We start from the raw sequence: 27,438 nt of genomic DNA, 5'->3' as shown, positions 1-27,438 counted from the left end.
TGAGAATCTGTGCCTGTTCATTAATTGGTTTCTTTCATACTTGGTTTGACCTTGAAAAACTATTTAACCTAGATTAAGAGATCTGAATGTAACAATGCATTTGGCTCTAACATTTGTAGGTATCACTGAATCATGTATCAACTGGCACCTCCTTTGGCTTTTCTGTATTTAATTTAATGAATGCTATCATGGGAAGTGGAATTCTTGGTTTGGCATATGTCATGTCCAAGACAGGAATCATTGGATTCAGGTATGTTTTTATTATCAGTTCTATTTTTGAGTATTTTAAAAACTTTATTGTGGTCTATATTTACTCTTACATTTAAGAGTTGGGATTTTTTAAAACTTAAGTAAAACTGATTATTTTGAGAATAAAAATAACTAAAACTGAACAAGCAGGTTGAGAGAATGTTACATTCCAGATCCCTCTTCTAGTCTCTAGTGTATACTATTGGACATTATTAATTGTGATTTCAAGTACAAAAATCAGGCATTTAATTTTAATAAATCTAATTTTTGATGTCCCTACAAAATCAAAAGAAAATAGTGCGGAGAAAGGTACGTTGTGATGCTTTGCATGAGGTTCAGTCCTCAGCACCTCCAGCCAAAGAGGGGAAAGAGTTGTCTAACTCCAAAGAGTTTATCATTGCAGACAATGCTTAGCAAGATATTCTGATACAGATAAAGTTGTTTTCTATTTATCTATGTATAATAGAATGGAAAATAATTAAATCAATGCAGTGAAATCTCTTACCTATTGTCTGAATTGGTGTAGGGATGTATTTTATCAGAAGTCCTGCAACTGTAGTACAGAAATCAGTTTTGTATTCACATTGTTCAAATATCGTTTATTGAATGAACCAATTCAGCCTTGCAGATATATCAAATAATCATAACTTTCCTGTACAATGATAGCAAATCAGTGAAATTATATTTTAGTGTAATGAATAAATCCAGTTCAGTCTGATTTGGCAGTGCTAGCCCAAGTACTCTTTTATGTGACTGAAGGAGGTCGTCATAACTTTAATTAGAAATGCAAAATGTTGTATCTGGGGCCTTCTTAATATTGAAAAATCCTTTTTTCTTCATATTCTATCCATTAAGATATTCAAAGTTAAAATTCTGTAATTACCTATGTAAAAATCAGGTTTTGGCATATCAGTTTTCAATTATTTGTCCAAATGGCACAAATATTTGTGTTGATGGGTGCATATTGGAAACACTTTTTTGGGGAGGCTTGGGAATTATGATTCACTTTATACAGGTTTATACAGCTAGAGCCAGATTCTGTGATGATTAGTGAGCAAACATATAGCTGATACTTATTGTTCTTCTGCTCATTGGTATCTGCTCATCATAAAGATAAATACAATCATTTAAAATACTTTAAATGTTACCAAAAGTGTATGTTGTAACAATAGGTTTATTTTGCTAGATTTGAATGAGTCATAAAAAGTTGCTAAATTCAGTGTTAGAGAAAAAGCAGAAAAAGCAGAACATGGAAAAAGGAATTAGTAGTCATGTGTATCATATTCTATCTCTTAAGATACAAAACGAGGAAATATGTCTTATGATTTTCTTTTGTTCTTAGTTGTTTGGGGGAAAATGTAGCTTTTCAACTCTCCATTTTAGTGGGAAACAATGATTGATGACATTGACATTCATTATTTCTCTTTTTGTCCTAGTATGCTGATGTTAATCGTTGCTACCCTTGCATCTTATTCTATATTTCTGTTGCTTACTATGTGCATTTACACTGGTAAGTAAAAATGCTATACAGTTTTAAGGAGCTTGTATAAAACTTCGTAAGTCTTCAGTGGAAATATATTCAGATTTTACAAACTACATTTCACTAGTCACATCCTTAGAATAGTCTGTGCAATACAGGCAAATAATTTATAACCTTATAACATTACTACAAGGGTCAGCAGCCACTTTAGATGGTGACACTGTTGCAAAAACGTGGCTACCCATATATGTATATTCATATGTACACACACACACACACACACACACACACACACACACACACACACACAGCAAATTACATCATTATTGTTGCCAAGAAAACTGTATGGATATACCGTATTTTTCAGAGTGTAAGACACACCTTAGTTTTTGGGGAGGAAAATAAGAAAAAAGCTGATTGGCAGATGGATTGGCCTCCCAAAATACCCCCAATCAGCTGTTCCCAGAGGTAAATTTTAGCAAGAGGTTCCTTGGTTGTGAGCTCTGTGCCTTGCTTTTTTTTGGCTTTTTTTTCCTGCCTCTGAAACTCCATTTCAAAAAAAACTTTTTTCTGCCTCTAAAAGCCTCCAAAACAGAATTTCAGAAAAAAAGCGTCTGAAGTTCTGTTTGGGAGCTTCTTTTCTGAAGCTCTATTGGGGGGCTTTTTTTCTGAAGCTCTGTTTGGGGCTTCTTTTCTAAACTCCTTGAAGTTCCATTTAGGGCTTTTTTTCTAAGCTCCGTGAATCTCCGTTTGGAGCTTTTTTTCTGAAGCTCCGTTTCTGATGCTTTTTCAACCTCTGAAACCTCCTTTTGAGAAGCTGGGTGGGGCTACATTTGGAGTATAAGACGCTCCCAGATTTTCACCCTCTTTTTTGGGGGGGGAAAGTTGCGTCTTATACTCCGAAAAATACGGTATCTCCGTAGTTAATGATGATGATGTTATCCATTCATCCACATAGTTTGCATGAATTGTTGTTTACCAGGACTATAAATTATTAATGATGATTATATATCTGATGAAAAATACTTTATCTTTGTGATTTATAAATCAAGATACACATTTTTTCTTAAGTCTATTTCTGAAATATTTTCAAGAACAAGTTCTGAATTTTGTTTTTATTTAATATATTCATCCAGTGAGGTGATAGGATTATGTATGTGCTTTAGAGCTGTTTTAACATGGATGGTCCTTAAAATAGGATTTGCTGCATTTTGACAATGCACTTATCACATCTTTTCTTTAGAATTTAATTAGAAACATATTTGCTGCTCTGGGTTAGAAAGGAGCTAAACATGCTTGCTAGATGTCATGTACATTGCAAAAAAAAAATAAAAAAATAAGCTCTGTCTTGGACAAATTTTCACCTAAATTTCAGAAGTTTATAAATATACAAGTGGAGATATGTTGAAAAAAAATGAAATATGAAGAAAAGACATAGAGGGGTATGTCTTTTGTGGAAGTGTGAATGCGAAGTTAGTAGAATGAAGTCCAGAAAACTTAGATCCTTTTTTTGAAAAAAGTGTTTCTTTCCTTTTATCTGAGCCAGTTGACAATTCCCTTCCAATATTGTCTTCATAAGGGGACACGGTGGCTCAGTGGCTAAGACACTGAGCTTGTCGATCAAAAGTTCGGCAGTTCAGTGGTTCAAATCCCTAGTGCTGCATAACAGGGTGAGCTCCCATTACTTGTCCCAGCTTCTGCCAACCTAGCAGTTCAAAAGCATGTAAAAAATGCAAGTAGAAAAATAGGAACCACCTTTGGTGGGAAGGTAACAGCGTTCTGTGCGCCTTTGGGTTTAGTCATGCCTGCCACACGACCAGGGAGACTACTTCGGACAGCGCTGGCTCTTTGGCTTTGAAACTGAGATCAGTACTGCCCTCTAGAGTTGGGAACAACTAGCACATATGTGTAAGGGAAACCTTTACCTTATTGCCTTCATATTTCTTTAATTGATTATTCATTGAGTCTTTGCTAATGATACCGAATGATAGCTCCCCTCCCCCCATCAAATAGTGTTCATTGCTGCTGAAGAAGAGTTAAAGATCTTTCCAAGTAAAATAATGTAACTTTATGACAAGCTAGATTAAAGCCTTCTGGATGTTTAGTTGATGATGTTGACATATAAGAGAAGAAAATCTGAAGCTGCAAAGATAAAATGAAACAGAATGAAACATAGAATGTAAGAAGCATGAAAACGCCAGTGAAAAGTGATATGAATGAACTGTGCATGGTAACTTATGCATCAGTGAATTAAAATGGATAGAACTTTGAGACTTTCAGTCAGAGGATCATATTGTTATTTATTCAGGACACAAAAATAAACAATTGTTTTCTATGACAGTATTTGCTATATACCGTGTATAGCAAAGAAAATCCTTGGGTATAATGTATAGTGACCAGACGTCCCGCTTTTTAATAATTTGCCCCGCGTCCCACGTCAATTCCAAAAAGTCCCGATTTTTTTTTCTTTCACTCCCATTCTGAAAATGGGAGGCGACAACACAAGAGGAGGAGGCGGAGAAGGGGGAGTGGCAGAGAAGGGGGCGCAAGAGGGAGGAGAGACGCCGCTTGACTTCACCCGAGAAGAAGAGAAGAGCCGAGAGAAGAGCCGAGGAGAGCCGAGCCTGTCTGGAAGAGCCGAGAGGAGAGCTAAGCCTGCCTGGAAGAGCGGAGAAGTAGCAGCCGCTCCTCCTCCTTCAGGCAGGTGGCAAGACTCAGCGCGCATGCGCAGCCCTCCCCCCCCGGTCAATGGTGTCCCGCTTTGCCATCGCTGAAATCTGGTCACTTTAGTATAATGCAATTAATGAGCTGAAGCATTAACTACAACTTTTGGATAGTTATCCAATAAGATGGGTATGATAATTTAATATGGTTATCCAAGTTTATGTCTAACCACTGATGCAACAGAACATGCAAATAAGATGTGCTGTGTAGCAGTTAGTGATAGGACCACCAAAGGAAAATATAATTGGATTATATGGCCTAGAACAGTGGTCACCAACCAGTGGTCTGTGGACCACTGGTGGTCCATGAGAAAATTTTGGTGGTCCGCAGAAAAATTATCTGCATTTTTATACTGCATTAAATACTATTTATCTTTTTTAAAAAATTCCTATTAGTGGTCTGCGGGATTTAAAATTATGAACTTAGTGGTCCTTGAGATCCGAAAGGTTGGTGACTCCTGGCCTAGAAAACAGAAGTTAAGAATGAAAATCAATATAGTTGGTCGAAAGATAAAATGGATATTACTAAAGATGCTGATATCGGAAAGCTGTAAAAATATAACAAAGATTTTAAAGATGTAAATATTGAATAAAAGTATTTTTTTAAAAAAGAATGAAAATCAGTTTCTGTCCATCCAATTATTTCTTCATTGATAACATGTTCTTCAAAGTGATCCCTATAGCAAGCATTGCCAGATGGAGCACACAGAAATTAAACTGTTTATGTTATTGGTACAAGGAGGTGGAAAAACTCAGGTATGTTAGCAAACAAATTGTTTGAGGCTGATTATAGAACAGATCATGAACTGCTCGTGGGCAAGTTTTAAATCAAGCTAGAACAAAAAAAGGTTGCCATATACAGCTACAAAATATAGAATCACTAGGAAGTCCTGAGTGTGACTGATAAAGAACCAGAGAAACTGCAATGAAATGAAAAATGTTGTTAAAGAAGACTGAAAAAAAGATTTCTAAAAAAGCCAAAGCCAAGAAAGCAAAATTCTCAAGAAGGAATTTAATGAAGAATACTGTATCAGTAGTCAAAAAAGAAAGGAACAGTATTTCAACATCTATAAAAAATATCAAAGAAACAGAAAATCATGACAACTATTTACAAAGTATCTCTGAACTCAGGAATACGCTAACTGATTTAAATTAGATGGAAGGAGTATAGTGAAATACTGTACAGTAGGGACCTCAATATAAAAATAAAAGAAACTACTTATTTACAAGAATCTCTAGTACTTGAAAATTAAGGTAATCAGCACTCTGATTATTAAATTACTCTAAATTAAATTAAATCAGAAGACTAGAGGAATGTATATGAAAAAACAGTAAGCAACAGAAGAAGAATCCATAAAGGTTCTTCTTCAACAAGCAAAGCTTAAAAACATCAAAACTCACAGCCGTAACAAGCCACTGGTTAACTTTGGATGACATGTTGAACTTAGCTCTTCTTCATTGAAGCCCTTTTAATTTACCTGTCCCTGTATCAGAAATAGGAGAGAGAAAACATTCTGGGATTATTTTAATTATTCTGTTGTTGCAATTCGTCCATTCAGCTTTCACAGTTGTTACTTGCTATCTTCTCATACTGTTCTGTCCTGTTTCAATTTTAATTTCGGGACTTCTGTGCCTTTACTTTTCTATGGAACAGTTTTTCATGCTTGGTTTTCTTTTCTTCTTCATACTTCTGGTTCTCTGTAGCTATCTCTGACTAGTCAACTTTTCCTTGGTTGTTCTCAAAGGCTGTTCCTCCTAGTCTCCATTTGATCTGCACTCTTAAATATTCAAGAGGTAAGATCTTATTGTTATATGTAAATTATTATTTATTCAATCAATCGATTGCTTCTCCATAAATATTTCCCTCTGCAATATTTAGAAAATTAAACCTGCAGTTAACATGCAATAAACACATTTTAAAATTACAGCTAATCAATAAAAGCAGCAGTAAAACAATCATGTTGAAAGCTATCACAGCTTAACTGTGTTTGGTGGACCAATCTGAAAATGCTTTTAGTAAAAAGCTGGTGAAAATTGTCTATGTAATAGGCCTCCTGATAAAAAAATAGGCATATTAAATCCCTTGTATTTATTTCCTTGATTTTGCAATATTGAGCATGCTAAACTTGGGAACAAGCTCCAATGGACACCAGAAAATTTACTTCTGATTTATTTTGCTTCTGAGGATACCTAACAGGAGACAAAACAAGAAAAAATGCCAAAATAAATAGCAGCAGTTTTACAATGACAGGTTATCACTGCAATTCATTCTCAAAGATTTGTACCCAAGTTCGGAATCATTTTTCCCATTTAAATATATATAGAATAGAATAGAACAGAATAGAATTTTTTATTGGCCAAGTGTGATTGGACACACAAGGAATTTGTTTTGGTGCATATGCTCTCAGTGTACATAAAAGAAAAGATACCTTCATCAAGGTACAACATTTACAACACAAATGATATAAAAATATATTTGTTTGTTAATTACATTTATGTGACTGCCCATCACACAAAAAGTGACTCTTGAGTGGCATAAAAATTAATTTGGCAGAATGTTTCCTTGTTCAGAATAATGCTCTGAAATGCTCAATAAAGTTGTTAGCTTCACAAAATATGTATTATGAAAATTATTTTCTAAGTATAAGTTTATTGACTTATAAAAGGCAATATATGCAATGATACATAAATGTGATAGTAAAAGAATTTGAGGGGTAAATTGATGGTGTTGGTATCTCTCAATGTTATCATTTTAAGATGTATGGATTTCAACTCCCAGAATTCTCAAGCTCAAATGCTGGAGAACTTTTGGATTGAAGTCTAAATATCTTAAAAGTTACAGAGGTTGAGGGATACCAGTGTACTCTATATTTCTTACTTCAAGCTTTTAATGTATTTGTCTTACCATTTCTCATTTCTTTTTTATGTTTTGAATGACGTTGCTTAGTCCTAAAAGGAATATATTATAGGAAAGCATGTTTGTAAAATTATTCTTAGAATATGTTAACTTCTGTGTATAGTATATGTAATAAACATTCAATTAACTCCAATGTTTTCAGAGCTGATACTTAAACATGCTGCTCTCTCCAATACTGGTTTTTGTTGAGCTAAAGCAGTTATTTTTTGCATATGTCAACACTTGTGCTTCTATCTTGTAACAATTATTGTGTCCTAATTTTTAAAATGAGAAATTTATTTTGTTTTGGCTTCCAAGTAATTTTACCATGTAGAAAAATAAAAACCAATATTTGGGGTTTTTTTTCCTTGTGGGGGAAAAACCTTTCTTTTCAAGTAAAATTAATGTGTTAAGCTTACTGGAACGTAGCTCATATTGGAGCTCAGACTTTATTAGCTATTATTCCTTAAAAAAAAAAGATCAGAATCAAGCTACTAAATTTCAGTAGTTTAGGTTTAGAGACACAAAAAAGGAACTAGTGGTCTATGCTAATTAAGCCTAAAATGCCTGAAGAACTTTTCATTTATTCATAAATACATACATACACACACATACAAAATGTATAAAACTGTATTTTGCATTGAAAAAACTCACAAATATAGCTCCTGATACTCCGCTTTAACAAAAAAATATGGAATATTCTTCACATGGTATACTTACCAAAACGTCTTCCCAGATCATATTTTTGGAAAAGATTACAACAAGAGTAAATAGAATGGTGTCTATTTTGGATTTAGGAATTTATTATATATCTTGCTAGGATGTAGAAAGGATAAGAGCCATTATTATTATTGTTATTATTATTATTATTATTATTCACCCAATGAGATGTTGAATTTAGCATTTCTGACTACCTGTTGAGTCCTTCCCAACATCTAGAATAGGCAGATGTTATTATTTAATAATAATAAAGATATCATTGTTAATGATTGAATATTGATATGACTTTAATAATGGTTCTGAAGTGATAAATTTATATAATGGTAGTCCACATGCAAAACAGTGGTCTTTATCATGTTAAATACAGGTTTAAATATACATTTGCTCCAAATGTATAATAAGTAGGAAAAATACACCAGGTCTAGTGCAATGGGATATTTTTTTAAAAAAACGAAGGAGCATATTAGTTATATCTATGAAATTTAAGGTTTGTACTTCATAGGAATGCCTTAATTATATGTAATATAGCAGTAAATATGTATTGTGAATTATTTGTTTCCTTTTTATAGCTGTCACGTCTTATGAGGATCTTGGTCTCTTTGCATTTGGTTCCCCAGGGAAGGTAATTTCCAAACTCCTCTTGCCATTAATATGCTGAAATTCAAAAAAGCAAAGATAAAGTTTTATTATACCAGACTAGAGCTTTACTTTAGAGTTCTACAGAGCTCCTGTATTTACATGAATTTTGTACACATAAGAGAAGAAATATCTTTGTTTATGACTCCCCTCATTTTGTTCTATTTTTAGAAAGAATAGAATTTTCTTACGCCACTTTCCCATATAATTATAGAGACTGTTAGCAACTTGTTCATCATGAAAGAAAATTGAAACTTGTCATTAGCTGTGCATGCAAATGTCTCTTTCACTGGATGTAAAATATATAAACCTGTAACGGTTATTCTTCTGATTATAATTGTACAATATTTTAAAAAGCATCTTAATTTATTCTTCCATTTTAAAAATCATAGTTCTAAAATAAATTTAAAAACCCATGCTGTATAGGTATCTAGCTTGTTTCTTAAATCAGCAACTTCTTATGAGTTTTTAAATACATGATTTACATCCAGCAAGGAATGTTTCTTTTTTTCTTAAACTAATCTACTGTTTTGTCAGGTTATTGTGGCCAGTACAATCATTATACAGAACATTGGAGGTAAGGAGAAGCCTTCTAGGCATTAAAATACTGAGTGTCCTTCAGAGAGAATGTACATTAAACAATCCTTAATTCTGTTATATAATATGTATGAATTATAAGGTAGTAGTAACTCTAGCACATTCCCAATTTGAACTGTAGAACAATTACTTGGAATATGAAAATTAGACTTTACATTTATTTCATTAACTTTATATTTCAAATAATGTTTGAAAACATTAAAAAAATGGTAATTAAATGAAAATAGATTGGCTACATTCATATTTATGACTGCATGTATATATACATCCTACTGGTGTTTTCTAAAGGAAAAGGAAGTGGCATAGTCTGTTCCCTTTGGCCTTTCTCATGTAAAATGTCCTGCAGATGTTCTTGTAAATATGTATGTGCAAGGAAGCGTAGAAATTCGGCATACTAATTTGCTCCTGCATAATTATGGACTTCAGTTTTTTGTTTTTTAAATGAAGCTGGTTTTCAGCTGGCAGGTCTGCGGAAACCATTACAAAGCTGACAGATTTGCAATGGGAGGTGGGGAGAGGAAGCTTGTGGTCATATGTAAGAATATTTGGAGATGTATCAGCTATTTAGTAGATCTCTTGCTGTGTGTGATGTTTGTTCAGAAATCACATGAGGTGAAAGGGGTAAAGCAAGTTATTCTTGAAAAAATAATAATAAAAGGCACTAATTAAAACTATCGATCAAAAGGAGGAATGAATGATAGCTTTTTTAAGCTAAATATGCTTCAGGGAAACAAGCTGATTTCAATAGACCTCTAAGTCAGGGATTCTCAAACTGTGATCTATGAACCTTTGCCAGCCTAGAGATCTATCAGGTTGCCTAACTATTCCCATAGTTAGCATTCAGAGCCTACTTGCTATGTCAGCTTCCCCTTTGTGTCCATCGCTAGTGAGTTGGCCAATTTCTAATCTGAAATAGAATAGAATTCTTTATTGGCCAAGTGTGATTGGATACACAAGGCATTTGTCTTGGTGCATATGCTCTCTGACTACATAAAAAAAAATACATTCATCAAGAATCATAAGGTACAACAGTTAATGATAGTCATAGGGAAACAGTCAATATAAATCTTAAGGATACCAGCAACAAGGTCACAGTCATACAGTTATAAGTGGGAGGAGTTGGGTGATAAGAATGATGAGAAGAGTAATAGTAATGCAGACTTAGTAACTAATTTGACAGTGTTGAGGGAATTATTTGTTTAGCAGAGAGATTTTAGGGTTAGGGTTAGAGTTAGTATTCTCAGATTGTATTGAAAAATAACTTCAAACAGCATATTTTTTGTTGGAGTTATTAGTATATGGCATGGGGCGCATCAAATAAATATTTAACTTTGCGTTAACATTTTAGTTTAAAAAGGCCTTTAAGATGGATGCAATAGGAAGGCATATACAACTGCAGCCAAATACATTGGAAAAAGCATTCTCATAAATGCCTCTCACAAAAAATGTTGGGAAAGGGCATTTATTTAACTGATGGTCCTTATAATTTCCATACAAATCAGCCCAAATTTCCAGAATGTTTTTAGAAGCTTTGCCCTGAGTTAATGATTCTTAAACTGTGGGTCATAATCCCTGGGGACGGTGTGTGTGTGTGGGGGGGCTGGGGCAGATGGACATGAACAAGTCTGGAGGCAGATCATATTCCATCTTGAGAAACTGAGTGCTGGCTTGTCAGGCACAGCATGCTGCTAGGAAGTTCTGGGAGTTCAAGTTAACAGTTGCTCAGACTGCGAAACACTGGCTTACTTTATGACTAGTCTTCTTTTGCTCTATATAAAAATAATACAGAATAGACTTTATTGTTTTGCAAGATGCCAGTATTATTGGTGGGGTTTCAGTTGCATTGTTGTGTCCACCATCTTGATTTTTTGATCTTGTCCATGCAGATAATCTTTGCCAGGTCATACAGACAAAGAAAATTGTCCTTAGGATAACAGGAAAAGCTTTTGTAAATTGGAAGATTTTTTTTTTTTACTCATCCTCTTTGCCATTACAATAGCATTTATTTTTTGAGGGAAGACAAAGTTTAGTAAGTTTTATGATTTATATGGTAAGTTAGAATAGGAGAAGAGAAGAGAAGACATTGGAATTAATTAATATTGTAGATTTAAAATATTTCATTTAAATACTAAGACTGGAAGACCCAACAAAGCATGGTGTGGAGCAATATTGAAATGGATCTAATCCCTCAGTTCTTAAAACACATTTTTTTCATGTAAAACATTTTATAAAACACTAGTCCAAAGAATTAGACAAACTCTGATGAAAATTGCAAGTAGAGCTTTTTTTCTCCACAGTACATAATTGCAAGTGTATATGAAATAAACAGGCACTTAAGAGGAAACATCACCAATCTCTGCCATGAGGCATCCGTTTCTTGGTAGAAGTCAGCCTAATTTAATCTTTGAAATACCTTCTGTATTTTCCACAACTATTGAATGTTTACAGAGAGATTTAGACTAATTTGAGTGCTTACCCCATCAGCAGAAGCTATGTTTGGCCAGAAAGCTAATTACCTTACTGTTTTAAATTGAGGATTTCCAGCTCTGTTTTAATTGAGGCAAGTTTGACATCTGCTAGTTGAACAATTTGGAACCATTAAGACTTGTATTTTTCTTTTATAATGTAGTAAGTAGTCCAGGATGTTTTTAAAATTGTATTTTAAGAAAGGGGTCATTTTAAAAAAAAAAAGCTTAGTTAAAGGCTGCATTATTCAACCTGTATAAATTATGTAGACTAAGGTTAGATGATTTAATTAAGGATATTTCTAAATTTGGGATCTAACTGGTAATATGTTGAGTATTATTTGGAATAACGCAAAGGATCCAAATCCTGTGGAGTCAAGATTGTTTTTTAGTTTGTCCATGTAAAGAACATTTCTATCTAGGTTCAACTCCATAGATTTTGTTTGGCCTAACAAGAGGTTCTTAAGATAGAGAATCTCATTTGTTTGATCAGTGAGTCAAGAAAAGTAAATATAGTTCAACTTTATAGTTCCCCAGGTGTCAAAAGAATAGAACTCTCTTTCTCATAGAGTCATTGGATCAATCACAGAGAGGGCAAGTCACTTTGCAAATTGTGATCCATATGATTGCCAATAGAAGTATTAGAGTCTAAAATGTTCATATGGCTACTTGCTGAAATAAAATTCTATGTTGTACTTTCTTAGATTGTTTCCTAAACTTCCACACAACATTATGAACCAAACCAATTGGTGAGGAACAACTAGCCAGAGGGAATGCAGTTCATTCTTTCTACACATCAGATATTTTTAAAGGTGTCTTGAAAACACTTCAGTAAAGAAAGAGACTCACATGAACTCTCTGACAACTCCTTAAGTGTTAGACATATAGCCTCCTTTTGTCACCAAATTGAAATGTTGGCATTGATCTTTTATTTGTAGACAGAGTAGTTAGGGAAAGCTGGAGCCAAGACTGTATGATTGTGAAACTTTGAAAACAAAAATTGCTTTTTTGTGTCAGCATTGTGCAAACTGATGGTGAAGTAATGCATCTTCCGAAGTTTATATTTGTTTTACTATTCTTACATAAAATCATGGAATCATAAAATCACAGGGCTAAAAGGAACCTTGGAAGTCTTCCAGTCCATCTTCCTGCCCAGTGCAGAAATTCTTATTCCATTCTGGACAAATGGCTGCCCAATATTTTAGTGAAAACCTCCAGCAATAGAACACCCACGACTCCAAGAGGCAAGCTGTTCCCTTGGTTAATTGTTCTCATTGTCAGGAAGTTTCTTTTTAGCTCCATCCTCTCTTTAACAAGCTTCCATCCACTGCTTCTTGCCCTACTCTCAGGAGCTTTGGAGAATAAATCAACAACCCCCATCCCTCTGTGGCAGCCCCTCATGTACCAGAAGACAGTTATCATGTCATCCCTAATTCTTTCCTTTGTTAGGCCCTAATTCTTTCCTTTGTTAACTGTTCCTCTTATACTGCAGGCCTTGTATATTTTTAATGGCTCTTCTCTGCCCTCAGGGTCTTAGCATCTTTTTTTCTATTGTTGTGATGACCCAGGGTGTGGCACAAAGGCAACACAGCTAGCAAATAAGTACAAGTCCTTATTAGCTCCAAACTTTTCCCCCTTTACTCGTTTTGTCCCTTTACTCTCCGGTCTGGAGAAAAACCCTTCCACAAACCTTAAGCAGACAAAACTTCCAACCACAAATCAAACAGGAGAAGTAAGGTAATTAATCCGGCAGGGCAAGCAAGATAAGGAATTCCAGAATTGAAGTAGCACAGCTGTAAATTAAACCAGTTGGGAAGATGCCAGGAACTCAGATAAAGCAGTCATGAACTCAGCATTTGTTCCCGACAACCACCTCACCCATTTTCCTCTCTTTTTAAACTCTAGCTCCAGATCTTGTGAAGGGGATCAGGGCCCTTTCCTCCCTCGTAAGCCACGCAACACACGTTGCTCTCTTCTCCGTTCTTCTTGCATGCCCTAGGGTGAGGAGGGGGTGAGCTTTGATCTTCATCAGAACCCCCTCTCCCTTGTTCCAACTCTCCCCTGCTCTGCCCAGCCTGACTTTGCCCTTCCCCAGTGTCCTCCACAGCCAATGGAGCCACTCTCTCGCTCTCTGTCAGCTGTTCCTCTTCCATCTCAGAGTCAGACTCCAACAGGGGCATGACAATTATAGTGACCATAATTTTAAATGTGGCCTCACTAGTGTAGCATAAAGCAACATTATCATTTGTTGTGATCTTGGGTCTATCCCTCTCTTGATACAGCCTAGGACTGAATTGGATTTTTTGGCAGCTGCAGAACACAGTTGGCTCAAACTTAACCTGCTATTAGGACACCTGGATCCCTCTCCCAGTTTCTGGTGGGCCAGGTACCATCTTTTACACCTGTGCATTTGATTTTTCCTCCGTAGATGTAGGATGTTACTTTTCTCATCACTGAAGTGCATCTTGTTAGCTAGGACCCAGTGCTCAAGTTTGTCAAAATCCTTCTGCATCTTGAATCTATCTTCCAAAGTGTTAGCAATTCCACCAACTTGGAGTCATCCTTAAATTTGATGAGCTCTTCTTCTATCCTCTCATCTAGATCATTTATGAAGATGTTGAAAAACACCCAAAACATACTACACACAAGCCAGCTAATGTGATTCCAGTCATTTTGCAATATTTCCTCTTATGTTCATGCATAAACTCTACCAATAAAACCTAGATTACAATTTCTGTAATGAAGATGAATGAATGTAATTGACATAATTCTGATCCTTACTCTGATAACAAACTAAGTCTTTCTCCTCCTTCCACAATCTTGATTGCTGCCATTTCTCCACAATTGACAATTGCTGTTAAATACAAATGTCAGCCAGTTTATGAATATGTAGTGATGATCATGGTAACTATGATGATGATAAAAAATACTAATAGACTCATAGATTTGGAAGTAGCCATTCAGACTATTGAGTCCAATCCCCCTATTCAGCATAAGAATCTAATATTTTCCAAGTAATTGATTCCATTGTTGAACTGCTCTTATTTTTGGAAAGGTTTATGTCAGGTGCAAGTAATCCGGAACCAAGGTGGTTCAAATGAATGCAGGATTATTGCATGCTAACACGCTCTACAGGAATCTGAACAATTAACAGTCAAAGCAAGTTGGTAGTAGATAAGAGTCTAAGGAAGTGAAGGTGTGCCGGACTTAGATCTCTTATGGACGCGAAGGAGCTCGAGATTGATTATGTGCTTGGACTCCTTCCTTGGACTCAACTTGGTCATCTGCTACCTTTTCCCTCTAACATTTGGTTGGAATTTCTCTTGTCACATTGGACCATTATTTTATGCCTTGAATTCTGGCAGATCTCAATCATGTGCCTAATATTCTTTCAGGTATTTGAAGAATGCTCCCCTATATCCCTCATCTTCTCTTGTCAAGACCAAGCAATCCTAGTCCTTTTAATCTCTCATTGCCCTTCTTCAAACCTATTTTAGTTTGTCTGAATCCTTCTGAAAAAGTGGTGCACAGATTTGACCAATATAGAGTAAAACTGTTATTCTGGATAAATAGGATAAAAAAATCCTATGACACAGGATAAAAAATCCTGTGACAACACATTTTGATCCAGGCTTTTGTTGATGCAGTCTGTAATTATATTTTTGCAACCACATCACACTGCTGAGTTATATTTAACTTCTTTCTTGTTCCTTTTTTTGTAAATATCAGAAAAAGCAAAAACTTTTTTGCTGTTCTTAGCATTTTTGCAGGCCTTAGTAGTTCTAAGCATGAACTTTGCTGATATTCTTCTATTCTTCCAGGCTACTCTTACTTTGTGACTTGTCTCTCTTTCAGTTTCCTATATCTCCTTTTTTGTTATTTTGTTTTCTGATTTTCATCAAGCTTTTTCTATTTATTTATTTATTTATTTATTTTGTCATAACAATATATGTAGGTATCATACAAAACGATTATATTCTACAGACATATTAGCTTCTTCTGTCCTCCATTTATTCCTTCCATTTGTATTTGCCATTATTTTATCTTCATTTTTAGGAACTCTTTCAACATTTCCTTTTCTATTAGCTTCTGTATTGTTAATTATTGTTCTGAGTTTAGTAAAATCTGCTTTTGAAGTCCAAAAATACATATTTGGCTTCACTTGGCTTTAGTTTATATTTTCTCTTATGCACTTGCTATTCCCATTTCATTTATTAAGTCTTCCTTACTGTTTAGTCAAGCACAATAGATTCTCTTGACAACCTCTAAAAGAGAAATTTAGGTAGGCATCTCCTGGAAGAACCATGGAGATTATATTCTCCCCTATTCTGAAAAAATGATGCCTCTGCTCATTTACACTGGACTTATCTCTACTCATACTCTCTATTTATCTATACATCAACACTGGAGGTTTTTAAGAAGAGATTCAACAACAATTTGTCTGAAATGGTATAGGGCAGTGATGGCTAACCTTTTCCAGGCTGAGTGGCCAAAGTGTGCACCCGAACCCCCAAAATACAATGTATGTGCAGCCCCTGTGCATGCCCCCACCCCCATGCATGTGAGTGCGTTTCCCCGCCAGTGCCCTACTTCCGCACATGCACTGGTTGCCACTGCCCTCCCCCACGCATGCGCATGCGCCCCCTGCAGCCCCCTGCCCCCTGCACATGCATGACAGAGACCTGACAACCAGCTGGCCGGTGGGAATCCCGTGCGCATGCGCAGTGGAGCTGAACTGGGGTAACAGCTCATGTTCCCACAGAGAGGGCGCTGCGTGCCACCTGTGGCACGCGTGCCCCAGGTTCGCCATCACAGGTATAGGGTTTCCTGCTTAAGCAGGGGCTTGACTAGAAAACCTCCAAGGTCCCTTCCAACTCTGTTATTCGGTTATCTAGTCATTAAAATGGCTCTTAAACAATGACACAATTTTTCATGCTCCCATGAAGGAGGAAATTGTAAGTAAAACTATCACTGCTTTATAAATAAATAGCAAACATTAGCAAATAAAGTTATGTTACGTCAGTTTAGTAACCCAAGAGAATAGTCCTTCAAAATTACCGGTAGGTTCAAGTTTGTTGTTATTTAAATCATAATAGATGTTTTATTACATTTTCTTTTTGGAGGACCCAAGTCAATTAGAAGAATTAGTCAATTTCTTGTTCTAGTGAACCATGCTGGTAGCTCATAGGATCAGAAACAGAATTACAACCCGTGCCTACAAGGGAACAAGGAATTAAGCTCCTTGTTGCGGCCTTGAAGCCCCCACCCCCACCCCCAATTCTATTATTGGAAAAAAATAATCATTGCACACCAAGTTACTTCAGGGTTGTCTGAGTTTCCAGGAGATATATAGCAGGATTGTGGTACTATATGTGAAATCAGTTTGGGGCAGTTTAGTGAGAGTTGGACAGGAAGCTCAAACCCCAACCACTTTTACCAGTTTAGAATTCTAAATAGTATATGGAAAAGCAGACATTCTGACCTTGAGCCATGTTGGGAAACAAACATAATTGATACCATATTTGACATACTGATCCTAAACATCTGAGAGATGGTGAATGTATTCAAAATTGCCAGGAGCAAAGTGCAATGGGCTTAACATTCCCATGCCTGAATTGTAAAATTTGGGGATAAGGGAATTGAAGGATTTTTGCTTTCACCAAGCTCACTGAATATATATGGGCTACAAACATTCCATGTGTAGTCTTTAACTCATTTGCTCACCTTTCATCAAAAGATTGTTACCTGGTTTCAATGACAACCATGCAACATGGAAAGTAATTGTATACTGAAAGATGAATTAGAAAAAACATAAGGATGGAGTGTGCTAGTCCTAAAAACTAAGAAAGAAGCACTGATACTCAGTATACAAACAGAATAAAAGATGTCATGAATCTACAGAGTGGAACAGAGTTAAGCATTATGCAAAGTCTGTTTAAATTGGTTTGTTGAGCAAATTAAATTAGCATGTGAAAGGATTTACATATCATGCTAACACAAGGACAAACAAAGCAAATTTAAGATCATACATAAATCAGACTGTTGTGAAGTTTAGAGGAGAGATACATAGAAAGCAGACAATTTGATCCGGCATTCTGGCACCAGTAAGAACTAGTTCAACATTTGCCTATAAAACTTTCATCTGAAAAACTACATGGAAGGCAAAAGCTTTAATTCAATTTAAGTTCCTCTAAACAAGAGCTAATTTGTACAGTTGATAGGTTAACATTCCATTTTCAATAACACATTGATAATTATTTAAAATTACATAAAGGGAAGTTAATAATAATAATAATAATAATAATAATAATAATAATAATAATAATAATAATAATAATAATAATAATAATAATATTTTAATTTGTATACCGCCCTTCTCCCGAAGGACTCAGGGCGGTGAACAGGCAGATAAAATATAAATACACACAGTAATTAAAAACATCCCTTAAAAAACTAATTCAAATGCCCCAAAATGTTAAAAAACGTACTCCCCCGTAAAATAACCCCGTAAGTTAATTTATGACTACTTCTGAATTGGCAGTTAGAATAATAAGTTCATACAGATTAGTGCTGCACTATTTTTTGAATCTTGTTTCTGCAACTGACAGGGCAGCTGTGAATATTATAATTTAGGATAATAAATTAATGAACATGCAATATTTGCATTTCATTACATTTTTTATTTCTGAATATGTTTTCAAATTGCTGACTGGTGGCTTTCCAGTATTTTATTTCCAATTTATTACTATTATTTGAAGGTGATCTTTATATGTGAAAGCCTTCCCTTGATGCGGAAAGCATGGAAGAAACAATATCAGCAACCCGGTAGCTTTAATCATTCATTCATCCATCCATCCATCCATCCATCCATCCATTCATTCATTATATTTAAACTGTGAATAAAACACACTCATCCAAATAGTATCATTTGCTCATGAGCAGCCAACAAAAGGGAACATGTCCTTAAGGAAGCCTAAGGGCAAAAGTATATTCATTAATTTGGCATTCATTTCCTTTATTGTCTGTAAGAAAATACAGTCTGTATATGAGAGGTGAAACAGAAACATTTAGTTTATATAATGATAGTGGGGTATAACAGAAAATTGAGGGTTTTTGGTTTTTTTTTTGAGAGAGAGAGAGGTATTCAAAGGAGCAGCTCTGTTGTTTAGGAAACAAAAGGGTCAATCACACAACAGAGGATAAAAATGATCAAATGACTAGCCAGAGGCTAAAATACATGCATGGGAAAGAGTGACAGATTGTATATTAGCAGGAAATTTGATCTGGAAATCAGTTGAAGGCTTTTTTTAAAAAAAGGCTGATGTGACTTTAAAAAATAGTTGTGGTGTATTTGATCTTTCATTTCAAGATATGCACAATATAGCTGCTTAATGGAAATTAGAGAAAGGTGGTTTGAAGCAAAAGTATTTCACATTTATTTACTGTTATTATTTTTTTTAAAAATCCTCTTTGTATTAATTGGTGCCTTTTAGTCACCATCAGAAAACAGCAGTTTTATAACTTTTCAGATATCCTCCCAATTTTCAGATTATGTGTCCTTCTAACACCTAATCATATTTTCTGTTTTGGAAATAGAAGGATCAAATTGCAAAGTTAAATGAAAGGTCTTCTTAAGAATTTGTCAGTTGGGAAGGTCAGCTTGATTTGGAGAACCTCTGTGAATCAATACCTGAATGCTTCCTTATTTAGTGATCTCACAATGGTTTTTCATTTCACCTTGCTGTAGGTACATGGCCTTCTGGTTTAATACAATTCATTTTTTATAGATGTCATATTCATGCAGTTCAACATACAATATATAATCTTTAACTATTTAAGGGCTGCAAATCTTTATAGCTGCTACTTACTGTTTTAATTTAATAACAAGGCATAAATATGTGTGATTTTATTATCACAAACCATGAATAACTTCTTAATGAATAAGCTGGTTTATATCTGGGTAGTATTTTCCCAAGGATTTCAAGTGCCTTGGTTTTCCAGTGCAAATGATAAAACAAAACTTGGCATTAAATGAAGAATACAAATCTTGATATTGATGTGCTTGTAAAGTGTCCATCATTAAGACAAGGATGGTAGAGAGAGAATCTGTTGTAATAACTCATGAGTCTCGATGGTGAATAATCAATGTCACAGACTTATTTTAGTTGCAACTTTAATTTCCCTACCTCTTGTAGGAATAAATGGTGTTATTTTATCTATATGGTATAAGGAATGATGAATAAGATGTTGTTGTTTTTTCATAAAAAAGTTTTATTTTTACAATCATATCAAACAGCTCATCCAATGTACAGTTATATACAATTAGTCGGGCTTGCCCAGTCACCACCCCCCTTTTTAACACTCTTCCCTCTTCTACCTTCTTTTACTTTCCAGACCTTCCTCTCCTTCTCTTATCTACATCCTCTCCTCCCTCCACCCTCCACCTTCCTTCTCCCTCTTCTACCCCTCTTCCTTCCTCTTCTCCTCTTTCCTACCTCCTACTCTCTCCTCTTTTCTCCCTCCCCACCGTTCTAAAATGGTAACTGGGCAGACCCGACCCTACATTAATTATATTTATACATCTTCAATAATCCCTGTACATTAACCATCTCTATCCATCTCTACCCTCAACCCCCCAATTCCCCTCCCCCTTACCCCCCACCCCCCACTCCGACTTCCCAGAACAAAATGCAGGGTATCAAAACTAACTATCATAATCCAAAATAATTCCTAAATTATAATCTCTAGTCACTCCACACATAATCACACTCTCAATTCCCCTCTCCTTCAGAAATATATCTAATACAAAATATTTCCTAAATTTACTCATATGCTATTCGATAATTAATTGATTCAGTTCTTCTCTTTGATTTTCTGTAAGCTCACAAATATTTTGTTGTTGTAAATATCTTTCTATCTCTGTATCATCAATCATATCCCTAGTATATAACTTACTATAATACTCTAAAAATGCTTTTTTAATCAAGTTCTTTTGATAAACTTCCTTACCCCTATATTCTATTTTATCAATCGTTCGTGATTTCTGTTTTTTCCTTATTAAATAGGCAAGCCATCTTCCTGGCTTATTGGCATTATTAAACGTATTATGTTTTACATATTGTAAATTAATTGCTACTTGATCTGCCATCAACATGTTAAACTGACCTCTTAATATATTTATTGATTCTTTTATTTTACTATTTCCTGGGCTATTTATCAATAACTGTTCTTTCTTTTTAATTTCCTCTTCCAATTCCTTTTTCTTTTTCTGCAATTTATTTTTGTATTTAATATTCATTTGTATAAGATTTCCTCTCATATAAGCCTTGCTAGCGTCCCAAATCTTCTCTATAGATGTCTCTTTTTTCATATTCATAATAAACAATTCTTTCATTTGCTTTTTACATTCATTTACATTTTGTTCATATTTAAACAAATTCTCATTCAACCTCCATGATCTCCTAGCCTCCTTTTCCCGATCAAATTCAATCCAAACTGGACTATGATCAGATAGAGTTCTTAAACAAATCTTAGTCTTCTTCACTCTAGAATACAAATCATTAGAAATCAAAATAAAATCAATCCTCGAAAATGATTGATGCCTGTCAGAAAAGAAGGTAAAATCCCTCTCTTCTGTATTATGTTCTCTCCAAATATCTCTTAATTCCAAGTCCTCCATCATTTCAAAAAAAGCCTTTGGTAATTTCGCCCGGCTTGACATCTTCCTTAAACTTTTTTTGTCTTTTTGAGTATCCAACACACCATTCCAATCACCCATTAATATATATGATTTATAATCCCAAAATACTATTCTTTTTTGTAAAAACTTGAAAAATTTTTCTTGTTGTTGATTCGGAGCATAAACTCCTATTAATAATGTCTTCTTTCCCTCCAACAAAAGTTCAATAGCAATGTATCTTCCTTGCTTATCCACCTCAATTGATGAATAAGATGTTTTTATTATTTTAAAATGTTTTTAAATTTTTTAGTACCAGTAGTAATATAAGTTTTGAATTGTAAGCTGCCCAGAGTCATTTACTGAGAGGAGCAGCTATAGAAATCAAATCAATCAATCAATAAAATAATAAATGACATAAAATAACCTTTCCTAAGCTGATACCTCTTGATGTGTGTGTCTGAAACTCTAGGCATCCCCAATAGAACTTCTTATCCAAGTTAACTGTCAGGCACCAAGTTAGAAAAGATTGCTTTAGGACTTAATTCAAATATAGAGCACTTCATGGTTCAGTTACTTCTAAAACAAATACAGTCATGTTATGAGCATGTCTTAACCTTTATCAGAAATACGTGAAGGATAAAAATTGGGTTACATTGGTGGTGCCACATGGTTCAATGAGACCTTTAGATCTCTTTCTCCCCCTTTACTCTGAACTGATAGGTCCAAATGTAGAATGGCCAGTATCTCATTCGACTAATACTTGGGTTCTATGTTTGCAGCTATGTCTTCTTATCTTTATGTTCTTAAATCCGAACTTCCTGGTGCTATTGCAGGACTTCTGAATGGAGACCATAGTGGGTAAGGAGATATTTAAAATTATTCCACAAGGGGAAATACAATCATTTCCTTTGCATGCCTGTGGGGGGAACAAAGATAAATGGGACTTTGCAGATGTCCACACCTGTGCCTACCAGTTTGCAGTCTAAATGTGATGTGTTCTTCACAAGTGTAATACTTTGCTGACTTAGTCCATAGTGATTAATAGGAGCCTGCAAGTTATAGCTTGCTGTCAGCATCTTTTCTATCTGCAACTCTTACAAAAATATTTTGTTCTTATTTGTGCCAAATGTGGAATTCTTAGAGTGAGTTTGCAAATTCAGCAGGACTATGTAACAAAGATTCTTCCCAAACTGGACGATTTCAGGCTGAAAATAGATGGAGATTAGATATGTTCATCTTTCTACTTTCGTATTTTAAAAAGTCCTTAGGAAATCAGGATAACAGGGCAAGAAGCGAAGCTAACATGTCACTTTTTACATTTCAACAGACTAGCATCAAAATACGCATGCATTCTTTGAAGTGGTATGGCTATTACAATCTTCCCAACTTAAGGTCTTCCATATGGTTTGAGCAAAGATTCCAGAATTTTCAGTGGTTAAAACTATCTAAATAATAGATTGGATCTAATAGTTGTAGAAACCAAGGTTAAAGTATATTGAAAACCCTTTTCTGGGGCTACATCAAGTGCTTTTTCTATTACTTTGCTCTTCCCGTTCAGCTGGACAGAATTCATGTTTTCCTTTTTTTGATTGGAAAATTCAGTTTTCTAACTCAAGGTCTGATATATGCAAGTCCTATTTAATTGTCTTTTAGATCAACTATGGAACTTCATGTAAAAGAAACCAATAGATTATTTTTCCTTATAGAAACAGCCTCAAGCTGCCTTGTATTTCTCTTTTCCTTACTGCTGGCTTCACAAGGTGACCTCATCCCATACATTTCATACAGAGATAATTTGACGTAAATATTTTTCACTTTGCAAAATAAAATGCTTCCAAGATGAATCCTAATTCCTATTGGATTTTATCACTTGCCAAAGGAAGCACATAAACTCGGCATAAAGCATAAGAACTGAGCCTGTGCCTCAGCTTAAACCTTTTAAACTACTCCTTTCATTTTACAGTATTAACCTCTTTTAAAATCAGCTAAGCAAAATTTGGCAGGTATCAACATTTTACAATATTTTTGTTTTTGATGAATAGGTCCTAGAGTTGCCTTCGGGAATTATTCCAGTTTTCCTATTTATTTTATAATCCTTCCAATTTGGCTGTGCATCTGTGTTCACTATATCTTTACTATTAACTCAAAACCAAACACACACACACACACAGGGACACATATATAGTGAGGTTTAGTTTTCTGACAAAAATGTTCTAACGTTAAAATAGCTTGCTCTTGTTTTGAATAAGCTGTCTTTGTTCCTGCTTGTACAATTAAATAGCTTAAGGCTATCATTTGTTTGCTTTTCTAGTTTTCTGGTTTCATGAATTTGAACTTTTAAATATACTTTAAATATACTTTTTGAATGGTAAGTCAATTAAAAATATTTTAGAGTTAAAAAAAAAGGCAACAGCAGCAGAAGTATTTTTGTTGTCTGTCTCAGGATTGACAAAGTTAATACTGTATGGTGACTCCCTGTTCATGAGAAAGCCAGGCCATAAAAGGATTCCTTCCTGTGTTCCTGGAAGGTGCATCAGGACCCAGAATTAACCTTCTCAACCCTCCTCCACACTCTGAAAAACTCTGAAAAAAATAAAATAAAAGATTGAATGATTATTCAGTTTACCACAAGAAAGGAATTATCTCCTCCCCATGCCATATAGCCAACAGAATCAAAATAAAGTCTCCAAGATTGGGGGAAGTAGGCAATGCAAGCTCCTTCACCGCCCTAGTGAATGCAATCAAATGTCACCAGAATTTCACAGATAAAATGGAAGACACTATGTTTTTACTGCTTGTATTTCTATAGATTTGTATACACTGTTAGCTGTCCAGAGTTGCATGCCACAAAATGGGAGACCATATACATTAATCAGTCGGTCAATCAAATAAATAAACAAACAACCTTCTAAGAGGTGAACAGGTGATTCTAGTATCAGTAGTCCTTCAAGAATGATAGACATGCTGTTCCAGAACTATCAAATCCCTTTCTCATTAAGGCAGTAGAAACAACAGCAAAAGAGCTAGGTGAGGGCCTGTATTGATCAAAAAGGAAACTCAAAGCTGTCGGTTGAATGCCATTGCTCTAGATACTTTTTGCAGTAATTCATCCTGTAACAATAGCACTTAGACGTACATATACTTGCTTACTTACATATCTATCTATCTATCTATCTATCTATCTATCTATCTATCTATCTATCTATCTATCTATCTATCTATCTATCTATCCCTGCATAGTGCTTTATGGCCTTCTTTAAACAGTTTACAGAGTCAGCATATTGCCCCCAACAATCTGGGTCCTCATTTTACTGATCTTCCGGTGATGGAAGGCTGAGTCAACCTTGAGCTGGTCAAGATTGAACTCCTGGCTGTAAATAGAGTTATCCTGCAATACTGCATTCTAATTACTGTACTGTACCACAGGTCAGTACCAAGTGACAGTTTATTCCAGTTACCAGAAAGGCTACAAATGATTCTTTTATACCTATAGAATATCTATAGCTCAGGATTGAAGTGTAGACTCCCCAGTGCTCTCCTAGCATGGTTGTTTGCTTGCAGATGTTTCATTACTTAACTAGGTAGCACCTTCAGTGCAAGTGATGGTTTGGTGGTTTGCTGCTGTTTATATAGTAGCTTGCCTTGCCAATTTTGTGCGGATATAGCTTCTTCCTTGGGTTTCCTTGATTAGAGTATTGTTTTTGAATAATGTGAATTTCCTCTATTGGCTCTCAGGGGTCAGGTGAGCACATCAGGCCAACTCTTCCCTATTCTAGGGACAAAGGTCTGAGGAGGAAGTGAGCTACCTCAAAGTAGATGCCAAATATGGAGGAAAATGCTGGACTTGCTCCACCAATTCTTAACAGAGAAATTAAAAAGAACAGTGTGACAAGAGAAAAAGCCCCCCCTCCCAATCCTGTTAAGAAAAAAGGGGCTATTTGTTTGTGAGGTAATACATAAATTCCAGCTCCATTTCAATGAGAAATTCCAGAATCCTCCCCTTACTCTTATAACATCCTTATACTTCAGGGATGAAGATGGGGAGAGAAAGCCAAAACCTTAGGATAACACTATGGAAGTGGAGAAGGGGACAAATAGTCTACTTATTAAATTATCAGAAAGGACTCCATGGCTCTGGGGCTTATGAGTAAGGTTTAAGTGTAACATAAGAATATAAAGACAAAAATATCCCTGCACAGGTGTTCAGTTCAAATAATTCCAATTCTGCTGGGCAAATACTATGAGAATAATGCCCAGCCGAGCCTGCTATATGTAGTATTTTTCTTTGAGACAAGAGTCCCGTTGTTACAATTCTTTGATAACATATTATCAAAGATCAAGAAAGGGAGCACTAAACTTTGTTTTTTTTTAAATTCCCAACTCTAAATTATATCTTCCAATAGGTGTATTGGAATACATAAGTGAGATTTTCTAGACATTGATGATGAGCAAGTAATGGTTTTGACTCCAGGATGGTGGTGGTGAGCGATTCCCTTGTGAATGTGTTCAGATGCTGAACTTAGGTGATGTTTAGATCTCTGCAGAAGACCTGATAATGGAAGTAGCATCAGTGAGCTTGCTTGTAATAGAGTCCTTTGTTTTATATCCTTATTTTTCAGAGGTAATTGTCAAGCCCTTAGCAGCACCACATTGGCAGGATTCTTAGTCTTCTTTAAGTAGATTTATTGAAAGGGAAAATTGTTTATGTTACAGGAAACATAGCACCTGGATATGTTTATTTTAGTGTCCAACTTATTCCCGTGTTGATTAGGGTGATTTCTTGATCATCTTACCAACTAAATGTTGATGTACACAGAGGCTGACTATTCATTTTCACAATGAAGGAAGAATATGTTGATGTTATGTGGCTGTAGTATTTTGGAAATTGCCATTCTCCAAGGCTCCAAGAAGCCCATTACATAGGAATTACTTTAAAGAAAATTTAAATAAATTGTAAAAAGTGTTTGAATTCATGTTTAATTCATCCTAGGATAGAGACTTTCATCCAAAGAGCACAACATCAGGGGTAACAATTTGCAAGAGGTTATGGCTAAAATATTGAAAGTGGGGACACACATGCACACAGAAGTAGATTACTAGTCTCCATTAATTCTTTCTTTGTCATGAAAATGAATAGTCAGCTCCCCTGGGCATCAATGGAAAATGGTACTCCTGTAGCCCTAACTTTAACCGAGGAGGGCAGGGGAACTGGAAGCATTATTGGTGAGAGGGAATCTTGCATTTTTCCCACCATGGCAACTGTTTTAAGAATACCTCATAATATGGTCTTGCAGTTCCATTGGCTCACATGTATTTGGGAATTCTGGCAAAAGGCATACATGCAGATTTATATAGAATAAGAACTGAAGTCTAAATATTAGCCCATTTGACATTTTCAACAGAATGTGCCAGGTCTGCTAAAAACATTTGGCTGTGCCAAAAGTTATATACTGAAGAATAAACTCTTTATTGGGGAGTTTTCTATACCAATTGGCCTGAATAACTAAAGAAACCTTTTTGGAGACATGGTGTTGTAATCCTTGTAAAGGAAAAGAATTAACACCAAAACAGCTTAAAAATATTAGTCTCTCAATATTTATTTATTTATTTATTTATTTATTTAATTTCTATACCGCCCTTCTCCCAAAGGACTCAGGGTGGTATATATGTATATATGTATACATATATATATTTGTTTCCTGAGGTTTTCACGGGTATTTGTATGTAGGTCTTTGGTTGTTCGGGTTTTCTCCCGTGTAAAATTGGAAGTGTCTTGGCGACGTTTCGACGAAGTCTCATTCGTCATCTTTAGGCTTCAGCTTCGTGCTTCTGGGAGCAATGTGTGATCGCAGCTGTTTCTTCCTTTTAACTGCTAGTGGGGGTTTGAACTGATTGGGTGGGAGCTTGGCTGTGCTCTGATTGGCTGGGGTTTTTTTTGTGCTCTGATTGGCTGGGGGTGTGTCCTGTTTGGGTGGGGGCTTGGTTGTGCTCAA

General features: G+C 35.3%; 1 protein-coding gene across 3 annotated transcripts in view; it reads left to right on the top strand.

Moving 5' to 3' along the window:
• The window catches only part of SLC38A6 (solute carrier family 38 member 6), a 64,925-nt gene that overhangs the window by 1,574 nt on the left and 35,913 nt on the right, over positions 1-27,438 (top strand). For all 3 annotated transcript variants that reach the window (XM_058162931.1, XM_058162929.1, XM_058162930.1), the window contains 5 exons: positions 120-250; positions 1,686-1,759; positions 8,638-8,690; positions 9,242-9,281; positions 22,225-22,303. In XM_058162931.1, coding sequence (XP_058018914.1) covers positions 120-250; positions 1,686-1,759; positions 8,638-8,690; positions 9,242-9,281; positions 22,225-22,303 — 377 coding nt within the window. The remainder of the gene's footprint in view (positions 1-119; positions 251-1,685; positions 1,760-8,637; positions 8,691-9,241; positions 9,282-22,224; positions 22,304-27,438) is intronic.

Source organism: Ahaetulla prasina, chromosome 1 (assembly GCF_028640845.1).
Source record: "Ahaetulla prasina isolate Xishuangbanna chromosome 1, ASM2864084v1, whole genome shotgun sequence".
NCBI classification, from domain to species: domain Eukaryota; kingdom Metazoa; phylum Chordata; class Lepidosauria; order Squamata; family Colubridae; genus Ahaetulla; species Ahaetulla prasina.
Note: the sequence above shows the minus strand (reverse complement) of the source record. Positions and strands in the feature narration are given on the sequence as shown.